Source organism: Chlorocebus sabaeus, chromosome 2 (assembly GCF_047675955.1).
Source record: "Chlorocebus sabaeus isolate Y175 chromosome 2, mChlSab1.0.hap1, whole genome shotgun sequence".
Lineage (NCBI taxonomy): Eukaryota > Metazoa > Chordata > Mammalia > Primates > Cercopithecidae > Chlorocebus > Chlorocebus sabaeus.
The window spans coordinates 20,535,904-20,552,390 of record NC_132905.1 but is presented as its reverse complement, the minus strand read 5'-3'; the positions used below and the strand labels follow the sequence as shown (position 1 = coordinate 20,552,390).

Genomic DNA, 16,487 nt, shown 5'->3' with positions numbered 1-16,487 from the left:
TCTCCTGCCTCAGCCTCCTGAGTAGTGGGGACTATAGGCGCCTGCCACCACGCCCAGCTAATTTTTTTTGTGTATTTTTAGTAGACACGGGGTTTCACCATGTTAGCCAGGATGGTCTCGATCTCCTGACCTTGTGATCCGCCCGCCTCGTTATTATTCTTAACCCAAAGCTTTTCTACTATAGCATGAGGCTACCTGTATTATAACTTTTAAAATAACTTTTTTTTTTTCCCGATCCCATGGCAGCATATTGATTAAAGTAACTTTTAATCCTGTCTGTGACTATGGGCTGTACCCTCAGTGTAAAGAGAATACATTCAGGAAAGATGGAGTTAACATATTACACAAAATAGCACAGAATTATGTTGCTGTTATTTTAGTTTATCCTAGGAAAATATATCAGAAAACTATTTTTCCAGTTATTATCCTAGAGACCCCTTAGAAATGTGGGCACAGGTAGTCCCAGGCAGTGACCCAACATCCCATTGCCTTTCTTTTTCTTTCTTTCTTTTTTTGTGAGATGCAGTCTTGCTCTGTTGTGCAGGCTGGAGTGCAGTGGCGTGATCTCGGCTCACTGCAACCTCCGCCTCCCAGGTTCAAGCAGTTCTCCTGCCTCAGCCTCCCGAGTAGCTGGGATTACAGGTGCCTACCACCACGCACGGCTAATTTTTGTATTTTGGGGAGAGATGGGGTTTCACTATGGTGACCAGGCTGATCTTGAACTCCTGACCTCAAGTGATCTACCCACCTCGGCCCCTCAAAGTGCTGGGATTACAGGCATGAGCTCTGTTGCCCAGGCTGGAGTAGAATGGCGCAATCTTGGCTCACTGCAATCTCCGCCTCCCGGATTCAAGCGAGTCTCCCGCCTCAGCGTCCCGAGTAGCTGGGATTACAGGCCTGTACCACCACACCCTGCTAATTTTTGTATTTTTAGTAGAGATGGGGATTTACCATGTTGCCTAAGCTGGTCTTGAACTTCTGAGCTCAGGCAATCCGCCCACCTTGGCCTCCCAAAGTGCTAGGATTACAGGCATGAGCCACTGTGCCCAGCCCCCACTGAGTTTTAATTCACATTTTGCTGGATTTACCTTCATCTGTCCCCTAAGACAGAATTCACCAGCTGATCTTCTGATTTTTTCCTAGGGAACTCGATGTCTCTAGCTTTTAACAATCCTATTTTTTTTTTGTGGTACCTAGGAATTACCTTTCCCTCCTTATTTAAAAGCTCTTGGGCTGGGCGTGGTGGCTCATGCCTGTAATCCCAGCACTTTGGGAGGCCGAGGCGGGTGGATCACAAGGTCAGAAGATGAAGACTATCCTGGCCAACATGGTGAAACCCCCCTTCTACTAAAAGTACAAAAATTAGCTGGGTGTGGTGTCACGTGCCTGTAATCCCAGCTACTCAGGAGGCTGAGGCACGAGAATTGCTTGAACCCAGGAGGTTGCAGTGAGCCGAGATCATGCCACTGCTCTCCAGCCTGGAAACAGTGAGACTCCATCTCAAAGAAAAAAAAAAATTGAAAAATTAGCCAGGCATGATGGCGGACTATGTAGCATTTGCTTTTAATGTGGTACAAGTTAGAGTTTTTTTAAACCAATTTTTTAAAAATGTATGGAATGTGTGTATTTATATCTCTTGACATCTCTGGCTTAGTGTAATTCTTTTCCTAGGTAAATTATAACTATGCCTGTTCCCTGTATGTGATGTAGCTAGAAAAACCGATTTCATTTTGTAGTTTTACTATTGAACTGGTTTTCTCATTACAAAAGTAGTATGTGCTCATTGTTGGGCTGGGCGTGGTGGCTCACAACTGTAATCCCAGCACTTTGGGAGGTCAAGGCGGGCGAATCACTTGAGGTCAGGAGTTCGAGACTAGCCTAGCCAACGTAGTGAAACCCTGTCTCTACTAAAAATACAAACATATTAGCCCAGCATGATGGTGAGTGCCTGTAATCCCAGCTACTCCAGAGACTGAGGCAAAAGAATCGCTTGAACGCTGGAAGCGGAGGTTGCAGTGAGCCACGATCATGCCACTGCACCCCAGCCTGGGCAGTGGAGCAAGACAAGCCTGGGCAGTGGAGCAAGACACTGTTGCCAAAAAAAAAAAGTAATATTGTAGAAATGTTACAATAATTGTAGAAAAATTGAACAATACAGAGATAAAGCAGAAGAAAAAAATTCCCCCATTGCACTACTCCAAGACTCTAAGACAGCCCAGGTTGACATATTCTTCACTCTCTCCCACTTTTACTTTGCCTTGTTTTTATTTATTTGCCTCACAAGCTTTAAAGTAGGATAGCTATATAATTTATGCTATAGGTCAAGCGTGGTGGCTCATGCCTATAATCTTAGCACTTTGAGAGGTTAAGGAGGTAGGATCACTTGTGGCCAGGAGTTTGAGACCAGCCTTGGCAACATAACAAGACCTGTCTCTACAAAAAAGTTAGCTGAGTGTGGTGGTGTGCTCCTGTAGTCCTGGCTACTTGGGAGACTGAAGCAGGAGGCTCACTTGAACCCAGGAGTTCGAGGCTACAGTGAGCCATGATTGTGCCACTGCACTCTACCCTGGGAGACAGAGTGAAACCCTGTCTCTAAAAATGGAAAAAAAAAATTATACTTTTTTTTAAACCCAATTTGTTGGAAGCATTTTCCCATGTTCCTGAAAACCCTTTATAATATGAAATTTAACTGCCGAAGAAGGTTCCATCATTCTGAATTACTTTTTTGTGAACATTTGGATTTATTTCTAATTTTTTGTGACTTTAACTACACAACTGTGCATAGAATTTTTTATGTTTCAGACTGCTTTTGTTCCATATGTTAATAGTTTCAACAACAATGTGTGAAAGAACTTATTTCACTAAAATTTGACCAGCGCTGTTTATATCATTTTTTTCGTATTTATTTATCTGATAGGCAAAAGTACTTTGTTTTTATTTGTTAAAAATTACAAGTATTGAAAATCTTTCTTATTAACCAGTTATTTTATGACTCATGCTTGTGCCTTAGTTTTCTTTTTTTTTTTTTTTTTTTTTTGAGACGGAGTCTCACTCTGTTGCCCAGGCTGGGGTGCAGTGGTGCAATTTTGGTTCACTCCAACCTCCACTTCCCAGATTCAAGTGATTCTCGTGCCTCAGCTTCCTGAGTAGTTGAGATTACAGGCATGCACCACCATGCCTGGCTAATTTTTGTATTTTTAGTAGAGACGGGGTTTCGCCATCTTGGCCAGGCTGGTCTCCAACTCCTGACCTCAAGTGATCCACCTGCCTCGCTCTCCTAAAGTGCTGGGATTACAGGCGTGAGCCACTGCGCCCAGCCTTGCCTTAGCTTTCTTTGAGACTGAATCTTACTCTCTTGCCCAGGCTGGAGTGCAGTGGCACGATCTCAGCTCACTGCAACCTCACCTCCCCGGTTCAAGCAATCATCCTGCCACAGCCTCCCAAGTAGCTGTGGGAGTACAGGCGCATGCCACCACCCCCAACTAATTTTTGTATTTCTAGTAGAGACAGGGTTTTGCCTCCCATGTTGGCTAGGCTGGTCTCAAATTACTGATCTCAGGGCGATCTGCCCACCCCGGCCTCCCAAAGTGCTGGGATTACAGGTGTGAGCCACCGTGCCCGGCCTGCCTTAGCTTTCTATTTGGATCTTACTTAAATACTTTTTTTTTTTTTTGGTACCCATAGGTATCTTTAACTGTACAGACTGTCTTTGAGTTTATCTTTTTTTCCCTTTAAAATTATGATCTTCATTTATGATCTTCATTTATAAGATAAATAACAGTGGGAAAATGCTGTAGAACCGATTTAATTTTTTTTTTTTTTTTTGGGACGGAGTCTTTGCTCTGTCGCCCAGGCTGGAGTGCAGTGGCACGAACTCGGCTCACTACAAGCTCCGCCTCCCGGGTTTACGCCATTCTCCTGCCTCAGCCTCCCAAGTAGCTGGGACTACAGGCGCCCGCCACCTCGCCCGGCTAGTTTTTTGTATTTTTTAGTAGAGACGGGATTTCACCGGGTTAGCCAGGATGGTCTCGATCTCCTGACCTCGTGATCCGCCCGTCTCGGCCTCCCAAAGTGCTGGGATTACAGGCTTGAGCCACCGCGCCCGGCCTTTTTTTTTTTTTTTTTTAAATTTTTAGAGACAGGGACTCGCTCTGTTTCCCAGGCTGGAGTGCAGTGGTGCAGTCATAGCTCATTGTAACCTCGAGCTCCTGGGCTCAAGTGATTCTCCTGCCCCAGCTTCCCAAGTAGCTAGGACTACAGGTATGCCTCACCACACCCAACTAATGTAGAATTAATTTATGTTAGTTTTTGTTGAAAGCCAAATAGAAAAATACAGAAATATCTAAAATGAAAGGGAGGCTAAAGTGTAGTAGTTATTATAGTTGGTATTTCTTTTTTTTTTTTTTTTTTTGAGATGGAGTCTGACTCTGTCACCCAGGCTGAAGTGCCGTGGTGTGATCTCAGCTCACTGCAACCTCCGCCTCGCAGGTTCAAGTGATTCTCCTGCCTCAGCCTCCTGAGTAGCTGGGACTACAGGCGCATGCCACCACACCCGGCTGATTTTTTTTTATTTTTAGTAGAGATGGAGGTTTCACCATGTTGGCCAGGCTGATTTCGAACTCCTGACCTCAGATGATATGCCCACCTCATCCTCCCAAAGTGCTGGGATTACAGGCTGAGCCACTGCGCCTGGCCTGTAGTTGGTATTTCTAAACTTTAAAATCTGGGCATGGGCCGGGCGCGGTGGCTTACGCCTGTAATCCCAGCACTTTGGGAGGCTGAGGCGGGCAGATCACGAGGTCAGGAGATCGAGACCATCCTGGCTAACGCGGTGAGACCCCGTCTCCACTAAAAATACAAAAATTAGCCGGGCACGGTGGTGGGCGCCTGTAATCCCAGCTACACGGGAGGCTGAGGCAGGAGAATGGCATAAACCCGGGAGGCAGAGCTTGCAGTGAGTGGAGATCGCACCACTGCATTCCAGCCTGGTCGACAGAACGAGACTCTGTCTCAAAAAAAAAAAAAAAAAAAAAAAAAAAAATCTGGGTGTGATTTGGCACTCTTCAGTATATAAGACAGTTGCTAGCGTGATTCTGATAAGTGTCTGGGGACTAGGATACATGAGATGCATCTTGGGATTTGAGTATCTGACCCTGCTTTGTCATCAATAGAACCAAGGTGGGAAGCTGGCAGTGCTTGGTTCATGTCACATGTTCAGTGATCAATATTTGGACAAAGAAGAAAACAGCAAAATCATGGTAAGCTATTTGTTTCATCACATGAATGTACAATGTGTAAGTATTATTTTCATGTCATTTAAAAAAATACTGGTAAGTTTATTTGCTCATTTAAAACCAGCTACTCAGAACCCAGTCTATGCCAGGCACTGAGAATACAAAGTTGAGTCAGGCACAGTCCCTGCTTTGGAAAAGTTTGTAATACATTGAGAGAGAGAGACAAATTAGAAAACCCAGAAGGGTGTTTCTGAGCATGTCAGGTGGGGTGGGAGCTGAGCCTGGAGAAGCAGAGAGGAACAAGCTCAACAGCAGTATCGTGTGTAAGACCAAGGAGCTTGAACTTGATGCTGAAAGCCACAGGGAGCCCTTGGGTTTTCAGCAGCCTTGGGCATAGCCAGGTCTGTGTTTCTTCTTTTTTTTTTTTTTGTTATTGTTTATGAAATAACTTCTGGAATGTTTTGGAAAGATTTTTCTGTCAGTTTTGTGGAAGGTGGAAAGGAGGAGGCAGCCTAGAGCCAGTTAGGAAGGCGGTGGTGTCACCAGGCAAGGAAGAATAGGGACCTGAGTATCGGCAGTGAAGGTGTGCGTGGAGAGGAGGGGCCGGTGGCGTGGAATGGGAATTAGGAAGGGTTCTGTAGAGGACCACTCACTGACTGATGTGGCAAATAAAGACATTGCAATTTTGTCAAAAAAAACACCAAGGGAACAACATGTCTTATGGAGGATGGCAGAGTGGGGAAGCACATGTCTGTACAGCACGTGTCAGAGCTGTCCATTGGTGATTCCAGTGAGAGAAAGAAACGCCCGCCAAACTTTTTCCTTCATAAAATAGATCACTTCAGCCTTATCATTGTTATATTGGGAGATTGATTAAGATCTTATTTCTGTGGAATTTACATGAAGTTTCAGCGTCTCTAGATACATTATGGGAGATCTAGATATTCTACTTTTTTTTTTTTTTTTTTTGACATGGAGTCTCTCTCTGTTGCCCAGGCTGGAGTGCGATGGCACCATCTTGGCTCACTGCCACCTCCACTTCACGGGTTCAAGCGATTCTCCTGCCTCAGCCTCCTGAGTAGCTGGGATTACAGGCGTGCGCCACCACATCAGGCTAATTTTTGTATTTTTAATAAAGACAGGGTTTCACCATGTTGGCCAGGCTGGTCTGGAACTCCTGACTTCAGGTGATCCATCCGCCTCAGCCTCCCAAAGTGCTGGGATTACAGGCATGAGCCACCATGCCCGGCCTAGGTATTCTACTTTTCAAAAGTTTTAATTTCAGACTGTCATCACAGTAAACAGGGATTAATTCAGGATTGTGAACAAATGTTAATAAATTTTAGCTTGTGGCTAGAGGTTAGAGTGCTTAAAGATAAATTATAAATTTCTGATAATAAAAGTTGCATTATGCTGGGCACAGCAGCTCATGCCTATAATCCCACCACTTTGGGAGGCTGAGACAGGCGGATCACCTGAGATCAGGGGTTTGAGGCCAGCCTGACCAACATGGTGAAACCCCATCTACTAAAAATACAAAAATCAGCCGGGCCTGGTGGCAGGCACCTGTAATCCCAGCTACTCGGGAGGCTGAGACGGGAGAATCATTTGAACCCAGGAGGCGGAGGTTGCAGTGAGCCGAGATCACACCACCACACTGCAACCTGGGCAACAGAGCGAGACTCTGTCTCAAAAAAGAAAATAAATAAAAAGTTGCATTAGGGTGATGAAAACCTTTGAGTTCTCATATGATTTCAAGGCTGGCTACCCTTTTCTGAATCACTGCTTTAATCTTTTTTCCTTTATCATTTTTCTTGATTTAATTCTCTAGTCCTGACCTTCAGCTTTTTCAAATAACCAACTGTCCTAATTATGTACTTTTTTTTTTTTAGGATGTTGTTTTCCAGTGGCTCACAACAGGAGACATCCACCTAAACCAGACTGATGCCGAAGACCCAGAGGTAGACACTGCGAATTATTAGAAACTTTTAAATGAAAAATGAGTCCAGCTTCTCAGTATTACTTCTAACAGCTCAAAAGGAATACACGTCTGTCTTACCTCATCTGTAAGACAAATGGAAAGAAAGGATGATTTGGTGGGGGGGATGAAGGCCATATTGTAAAAAATAAGTCAATAAACAAAATATGTAATTAATCATAGAATTAATTGGAGGGGAACATACATAACATACAGTATGTATATAAATTAGAATTTAAATTATGGGCACTCTGGCCCAAACTTTCAAAATGAGCATCTGCAGAAAAATACTTTTTTCAGAAGTATGAAATTTTCTCATAAAGAAACAAAGACTATCAGAATTTATGTTGTAAACTATAATTTTGTCGCCTTTAGATTTAACAATTCTAAAGGCATTATGATAAGATTCATCAGACAAGTGAGAGTGGTGAGACCAGCACAGTGAAATCACCACTGGCTCTTGGACCTTATACAGGTTCTTTCTGACCATTTTTCATCCTAGTTTTCTTTATTTTTAAAAAAAATTTGTTGTATTGAGGTGGAGTCTCGCTCTGTTGCCGAAGGCTGGAGTGTAGTGGTGCAATCTCAGCTCACTGCAACCTCCATCTCCTGTCCAAGTGATTCTCCTGCCTCAGCCTCCTGAGTAGCTGGGATTACAGACGTGAACCACCATGCCTGGCTAATATTTGTATTTTTAGTAGAGGCAGGGTTTCACCATTTTGACAAGTCTGGTCTCAAACTCCTGACCTCAAATGATCCACCTGCCTCAGCTTCCCAAAGTGCTGGGATTACAGGCGTGAGCCCCCGGGCCCAGCCTTCTGGTTTTCTTATCTGTGAACAGGGGATGCTAATACCTGTGTTCTCTGCCTCACAGGATGATTATGCGGGCTAAGTTAATAGATGGTAATGTGTCAGGCATTGTATGCCATATACTTCCACATAAGTCATCTTATTTAATCCTCTCAACTGCCCTGGGAGGCAGGTGGTCTTATTCTCATTTTATAGATGAGGAAACAAATCCTTCAGGATCGCAGTGTATTCAAATGGCAGGCAAGTGCAGAGCCAGGATCCAAATCCAGGTCTCCTAATTCAAACTCTACTTACCCTACAATTGTTTCTCTATTTCTTAAACTCTGAAATGTCCGGAAAATAATTTCCTGGCCATTGGTCATGGGAGGTAGTTGAGAAGACAGTCAAAGATGGCTGTCCACTGTCTGCTTCCTCCCTCACCTAGGGACATGGCTTCTCAGAGACTGATTTGGGTTAGGAAACAGGAGAGCTGCATGTGTAAAGTATTTCCTTATATGGAAACATTAAGCATATGGATATTTTGCTTCATTATTTAAGTGTAATTTATTTAACTACTCATGGCCAGTTGCAGTGGCTCACGCCTGTAATCCCAGAACTTTGGGAGGCTGAGGCGGGTGGATCATGAGGTCAGGAGATTGAGGCCCCTGGCTAACATGGTGAAACCCTGTTTCTACTAAAAAATTAAAAAATTAAAAAAAAATTAGCCAGGCGTGGTGGCGAGCGCCTGTAGTCCCAGCTACTCAGGAGGCTAAGGCAGGAGAATGTCGTGAACTGAGATCGCGCCACTGCACTCCAGCCTGGGTGACAGAGTGAGACTCGTCTCAAAAAATATATATATATGTGTGTGTGTGTGTTTGTATATATATGTATACATATGTGTATATATGTGTATACATACATATGTGTATACATGTGTATACATCTGTGTGTGTATACATATACATATATGTGTGTATGTATATATATGTATATGTATACATATATATTTAACCACTATCCTGTTGGCAGGCATTTAGGTTTTCCTGGTCTTTTACTGTCACTAGTCCACAGCATGTGTCATGACTGAGGGCTCTCAGCAATGCTGGAGGGATGTCCTTGGCTAGGGGAGAAGGACTGGTATCTAGTGTACCGGTGGAGGAACTGTCTGTACTGGTCTCACAGGTACTCTGGCATGTACCAGGAGGAAAGAAGCAGATAGGGCCTGGATGCTAGTGGGTAGGTACATGTTATGGTGGGAGCTTGTGGACTTTCTTTCATGATTTCCTCTATTTTCTTACTAAAATAGAAAACAGGGTCATTGCTAAAATGGTGAAAAGGAAAACCAGTTTTTTTTGGAGACAAAGTCTTACTCTGTCACCCAGGCTGGTATGAAGTGGTTTGATCATGGCTCACTGCAGTGTTGACCTCCTGGGCTCAGGTGATCCTCCCACCTCAGCCTCCAAAGTAGCTGAGACTACAGGCACACACCACCATGCTCAGCTAAATTTTTTTGTATTTTTGTAGTGACAGGGTTTTGCCATATTGCCCAGGCTGGTCTCCAACTCCTGGGCTCAAGCGATCCACTCACCTCCGCCTCCCAAAGTGTTGTGGGTGTGAGCCACTGCACCCAGCTGGGAAAATCATTGTCATGGCTGAACTGGAAAAAGGGGAGTATTGTCTAGAAGAATGGGAAAGTGGGTAGACTACAGAGATGTAGTTGATTGCTGAGTGCTCAAGATCAGAGATCATGAAATTAAAAGACCAGTTGACAGGGTTGTGTGTTTCTCCAGCTGTGTTCAGCCATGTGAGTACTGGTGTAATTGGAGAGTTGGATTTAGCCAGTGCTGGGGTTTAGCCAAGTTAATTTTGTTCCTCTTTCCACATAAATTAGCTTATTTAAGGTTTAGTGGTCAGTGATCATGAACAGTAAAATTTCTTGGCAAGAGAGTATAAATGTTGCAGATTTAGACCTGAGACAGTGGAGATTTGACAGAATAAATGCTTGTTCTTGCTGTGCTGAAAGGAATCCTCTTGTGGCTTTCAGATTTCTGATTACATGATGCTGCCCCACACAGCCACCCTATCAAAGCAGAATCGAGTGTGTCTCCAGGAGAGCGATGAGATCCCGAGGGACTTTACCACCCTCTTTGACCTGTCCATCTTCCAGCTGGATACCACTTCCTTCCACAGTGTCATCAAGTCAGTACCTGTGGGCCTCTGAGCTACACTGCACTCTATTCTGAGTGTTTGGTTTGGAAACATGAGCCTGAGAACGGGAGTTAGGGTTATAGTAAATGTGGCATGCAGAACATGTTGTCAGATCTATGATGAGGTCAACAAAGAAACTGGGCTGGGTATGAGGGGTTGATGTAGAGAACTGCCAGAGGTTATTACCCCTGCGTGTTCCAGATTCTGGACCAGGCTTTTAGGGTGACCAGCTTGTTTCATTTTTCCCCAGACTTCTCCTGGTTTTAGCACAGAGAGTCCCAAGTCCCAGGAGCACCCTCAGTAAATGGAGATGGTTGGTCACCCCCATTTCTCCCTGGGTATCTGGGCAACTGGTAATGCTATTAACTGGCACTAAGAATGCAGGGAAAGGAAAATTAGCCAGGCGTGGTGGCAGGCGCCTGTAGTCTCAGCTACTCGGGAGGCTGAGGCAGGAGAATGGTGTGAACCTGGGTGGTGGAGCTTGCAGGGAATCGAGATTGCTCCACTGCACTCCAGCCTGGGCAGCAGAGCAAGACTCCGTCTCAGAAAAAAAAAATGCAGGAAAAGGAAAGATACATGGGCTGTGTTCTGGGCACTTTCAGTCTAGTGCAGATGTGTAGGTGGAACTACGAGTTTAAAGATGAAAAGGTCTGTAAGGCCATTAGGGAAGCTGTGGGATAGGATGAGGACATCAGGGACAGCACAAGAATGGGAATTGGCCTTGAGACAGGACCTCACAACTATCAGTGCTTGAGAGGCAGGAGAAGAGGGCCAGAGACCGAAGCTGAGGAAAAGCAGTTAAATGTACAGGATGGCGGGCAGCATCTTGAAGGGCAAGAAGGAGAGGAGAAAATGACACAAGCAGAGGGGTTCAGAGAGAGGCCAGGGCTCATCTTCACTATTTCTAATCTGAATTTCACTACTCAGGGAGAAAATTTGGTTAGCTTGTCTTCCTTTCCCACCCCCCTGTATCCGGAGACCAAGAGCCATGCCTTATCAACCTGGAATCCTCATTGCCTAAGACCCAGAGCCCAGCACATCCTGGGCATTTGGGGGATGTTTGTGGAATTAACATGCTGCCATTCTCCCCATGCTTTGCTTATACATCCACTCAGCGAATATTTGTGGCACAACTACTGTTCCAGGATCTTGGGATACTTCAGGGACCTCAATAATGAAAATCTTTGCCCTTTTGTAGTTTATTATCTAACAAAACAGACAGGCATCAAGACATTTCTATATGTGTGATGTAAATTAAAGAATATGTTAGAAGATGATTACATACGTCAAGCAGAATACTGGGGAAGGGGAGTGCCAGGCACATTGCATTTTTAATAGGGTGATCAGGCCAGGCGCGGTGGCTCAGCACTTTGGGAGGCCGAGGTGGGACGATCATGAGGTCAGGAGTTCGAGATCAACCTGGCTAACATGGCAAAACCCCATATCTACTAAAAATACAAAAATTAGCTGAGCACGATGGCGGACACCTTGAAACATGGAGTGGTGAAAACGCAGTGCCAGAGTTCAGTTAGGCTTTAAATCCCAGCTACTCAAAGGCTGAGGCAGGAGAATCGTTTGAACCCAGGAGGCAGAGATTGCAGTGAGTCAGGATTGCACCATTGCACTCCAACCTGGGTGACAGGGCAAGACTCCATCTCAAAAAAAAAAAAAAAAAATAGGGTGATCAAGATGACTTCATTGAAAAGGTGATATTTGTGGAAAAACTTGAAGGAGGTGAAGAATTTAGCCTTGTGGCTATCTGAGGGAAGAGCATTCTGGGCACAGGAAACAGCCAGTCCTAAGACTGCAAGACGGAGGAATGCTTGATATATTCTAGGAAGAGCAACAAGGCCATTGTGGCCACTGTAGAGTGAGTAGGGATGAGAACGGTGGGAGATCAGGCCTGGCCTACTTGTTTGCCTCTGCAAGGACTTCCTGGGCTTTCACTCTGGGTGAAAAGAGGAGCCACTGAGAGTTCTAAGCAGAGGGGTGGCATAATGACTTCCTTATATCCTGAATGTCAAGGAGCAAGAGTGGAGTTGGGGCCTGAAGGGAGCTGTCGCAGTAACTCAGGCATGAGATGATGCTGGCACCAGCCAGATGGGAGCAGTGGAGGTAGTGAGAAATGGTCTGATTCTGGATGTATTTGGAAGGTAGAGGCAACAAGATGTGCTACACAGCTAGGATGTGGGAGGTGAGAGGGAGAAAGCTTGGTCTGAGCAGTGAGAAGGATGAAGTTGGCCAGGGATGGTGGCTCACACCTGTAATCCCAACACTTAGGCCGAAGTGGGAAGATCTCTTGAGCCCACAAGTGCAAGACCAGCTTGGGCAACATAGGAAGACCCCATCTCTACAAAAAAGCAAAAAATTACCCAGGTGTGGTGGTGCACACCTGTAGTCGCAGCTACTTGGGAGGCTGAGGTGGGAGGATTGCTTGAGCCCCAAAGGTTAAGGCTGCAGTGACCCACTCCAGCCTGGTCAACAGAGAGAGAACTTGTCTTTAAAAAAAAAAAAAAAAAAAGTTACAATAACTGAGTTGAGAAAGACTGTGGGTAGATTTTGCAGGAAGAGCAGAAGTTCAGTTTGAGGTATATGGAGTTGAGATGTCAATGAAGTTTCCAGATGGTGTTGAGTAGCAGTTTTATATGTTAACGTGGTGGTCAGAAGAGATATCTGAGCTACACATTTAATGTGGGAGTTTGGGGGCACATCTGTATCTGTATTTCATCTAAAGCACACAGCACACATCTTTTCTTTTTTTTTTTTTTTTTTTTTTGGAGACAGAGTTTCACTGTTGTTGCCCAGGCTGGAGTGCAGCGGTGCAGTCTCTGCTCACTGCAACCTCTGCCTCCCAGGCTCAAGCAATTCTCCTGCCTCAGCCTCCTGAGTAGCACCACCATGCCCAGCTATTTTTGTATTTTTAGTAGAGACAGGGTTTCACCATGTTGGCCAGGCTGGTCTCGAACTCCTAACCTCAGGTGATCCACCTACCTCAGCCTCCCAAAGTGCTGGGATTAAAGGCGTGAGCCACAGCACCTGGCTCTATTTTCAAATCTATAAAATCAGGATGAATCTTTTTTCTTATTTTTTGCCTGTTTTTCTTTCTTTTACTTTTTTTTCTGTTTTTCAGGATGAATCTTAACAATAGATGATGTATTAGTTTAATTAGCAGCATTTTTTTCCTTTCAGTGAACCATAAACTATGATGCATCTTACCTTTGGTGGATTCTTAGATTTGATGAAATATGGTAGATAGTATTTAAAACCATGTGACTGGATGAGCTCACAAAGCATTATAAGTGTTGATAGAGAAAAAAAAGGACCATCTTTTGAGCCCTGGGGCACCCCAGAGTTCAGAAGTTAGGAAGAAACAGAAAAACCAGCTGGGCATGGTGACTCACACCTGTAATCTCAGCACTTTGGGAGGCTGAGGTGGGTGGATCACTTGAGGCCAAGAGTTTGAGATCAGCCTGACCAACATGGTGAAACCCCATCTCTACTAAAAATAGGAAAAAAATAGCTGGGCATGGTGGCACACGCCTGTAGTCCTAGCTACTTGGGAGGGTAAGGCAGGAGAATCACTTGAACCCAGGAGGCAGAGGTTGCAGTGAGCCAAGAAAACACCACTGGACTGCATCGTGGGTGACAGAGCAAGACTCCATCTCAGAAAAAAAAAAAGGAAAGGAAGAAATAGAAAAGCCAAAAGAAGAGATGGAAAAGCAGTAGCCAGTGTGAGATGAAGAAAATCAAGTGCATGGTATTCTGAGAGGCAAGTAAAGAAAGTCTGTCAAGATGGAAAGGGTCATCAGCTGTGTCAGATACTTCTTATGGGTCATAAAAAATGAGGACTGAGAATTTATCTTTGGATTTAGCAACATGGAGATCACTGGTGATCTAGACAGAGTCTTTTTTATGAGATGGTGAGGGTGAAAGCTTATTTGGAGTTGGTTTAAGAGAGAATTGGACATAACAAATATAGATAGCTCTTTTGAGGTATTTGCTACAGAGAGAAACAGAGCAGGGGCAAGGGCCAGGGTCAGTAGCTAGCTGGAAGAAGTAAGGTCAAGAAGGTGTTTTTTAGATGGAAGAAGTCGCAGTATATTTTTATACTGGTGGGAATGTTCCAGTAGAGAGAAAAATGGATAATGTAGGCGAGAGCGAGGAAAATGACTGAGGTGAAACACGAGATAAGCAAGAGACAATGGGAAAGGGGGTTTGCTAAGTGGTCTTCTTAGCTCCTTTTTTTTTTTTTTTTTTAAAGACAGGGTTCCACTGTTGCCCAGGCTGGTCTGGAACTCCTGGGCTCAAGCAGTCCTCCCATGTTGGCCTCCCAAAGTGTTGGATTATAGATGTTAGCCATCATTCCCAGCCTGGTCTTTGCTTTTGTTTTTATTATTTCATATATATATATATGGTCTTTTTTTTCTTTTTTTGGGATACAGTCTCATTCTTTACCCAGGCTGGAGTACAGTGGCACGATCTTGGCTCACTGCAACCTCTGCCTTTCAGGTTCAAGTGATCCTCCTGCCTCAGCCTCCCTAGTAGCTGGGACTACAGGCGTGCACCACCACACCCAGCTAATTGTTGTGTTTTTAGTAGAGACGGAGTTTCACCATGTTGGTCAGGCTGGTCTCAAACTCCTGACTTCAAGTGATCCACCCGCCTCAGCCTCCCAAAGTGCTGAGATTACAGACATGAGCCACCACGTCTGGCCCAGTCTTAGCTTTTAGACAGGAGCATGGATCATTCAGTCAGTAACAGATGGGAAACATGGGTGCAGACTCTGGTGGATGAGAAAAGTTGTTGATTGAAGATTATGGAAATTCTTAGGACTTCAGTCTTTTTGATGAAATAGGAAACAAGATCATCAGCTAAAAATTGCCAAAGAAGCCGGACACGGTGGCTCACGCCTGTAATCCCAGCACTTTGGGAGGCCGAAGCAAGCAGATCACGAGTCTCTACTAAAAACACAAATATCAGCTGAGCTTGGTGGCACGCACCTGTAGTCCCCGCTACTCGGGAGGCTGAGGCAGAAGAATCGCTTGAACCCGGGAGGCGGAGGTTGCAGTGAGCCGAGATTGCGTCCTGCATTCCAGCCTGGGCAATAGACAGAGTGGGACTCCATCTCAAAAAAGAAAAAAAAAAATTGCCAAAGAGATAGTGGAGATTTAGGAGAGAAGGCATATATTAGGCCTCTAGGGGAGTGGGAGAGGGAGTGGACAAGGTTTCTTTGGAAGGATTTGCCAAGCAACATTAAAGGCCCACTGGAGGTTGGAGGTTTTGGATCGAAAGTTCTACAAGCCAGTAGGGTGGTATGTTTTCCTCCAAACTTGTTTAGCTGTGTGGCTACAGGCAGGGTGGGCCCAGACATGGATTTAACCATTGTGATTTTGTCAAGCAAGTGGTATAAAGAGGAGGCGGCATTATCTTTTGTAAATGCCCAGGAATAATTTAGTTGCATGTTTTAGTATAAACAGTAACTGCTATGTATTGTGGTTTTAATTAGCTTATTTTGTAAAACCTTATACATCATATCCAAAAGCTCTGTTGTCGACTTAAGTTTTTGTTTTTTTTTTTTTTCAAGACACAGTCTCGCTCTGTCGCTCAGGCTGGAGTGCAGTGGCGCCATCTTGGCTCACTGCAAGCTCCGCCTGCCAGGTTCACACCATTCTCCTGCCTCAGCCTCCGAAGTAGCTGGGACTACAGACACCCGCCACCATGCCCGGCTAATTTTTTGTATTTTTAGTAGAGACGGGGTTTCACCGTCTTAGCCAGGATGATCTCGATCTCCTGACCTTGTGATCCACCCACCTCAGCCCCCCAAAGTGCTGGGATTACAGGCGTGAGCCACCATGCCCGGTCTCAACTTAAGTTTTACAGACATTGAACACCCACTTTCTTCCAAGAGCCTGCAAATACTACCACATTTACTGTTTACAACAATTCTGAAAAGTAGAGAATAGCTCCATAGTTAACTTCTAAGAAGCTGAGGCTTGGGACGATTTGCTCTAAGTTAAACAGCTACAGCCGGGCGCGGTGGCTCACGCCTGTAATCCCAGCACTTTGGGAGGCCGAGGCGGGCGGATCACAAGGTCAGGAGATCGAGACCATGGTGAAACCCCGTCTCTACTAAAAATAGAAAAAATTAGCCGGGCGCAGTGGCGGGCGCCTGTAGTCCCAGCTACTAGGGAGGCTTGAGGCAGGAGAATGGCGCGAACCCGGGAGGCGGAGCTTGCAGTGAGCCGAGATTGCGCCACTGCACTCCAGCCTGGGCGAGA

General features: G+C 45.0%; 1 protein-coding gene across 2 annotated transcripts in view; it reads left to right on the top strand.

Annotated features, from left to right (window-relative positions):
* IFT52 (intraflagellar transport 52) overlaps positions 1–16,487 on the top strand; it is a 57,795-nt gene that overhangs the window by 22,445 nt on the left and 18,863 nt on the right. For both annotated transcript variants that reach the window (XM_008016900.3, XM_073006473.1), the window contains 3 exons: positions 5,172–5,258; positions 7,127–7,195; positions 10,046–10,200. In XM_008016900.3, coding sequence (XP_008015091.2) covers positions 5,172–5,258; positions 7,127–7,195; positions 10,046–10,200 — 311 coding nt within the window. The remainder of the gene's footprint in view (positions 1–5,171; positions 5,259–7,126; positions 7,196–10,045; positions 10,201–16,487) is intronic.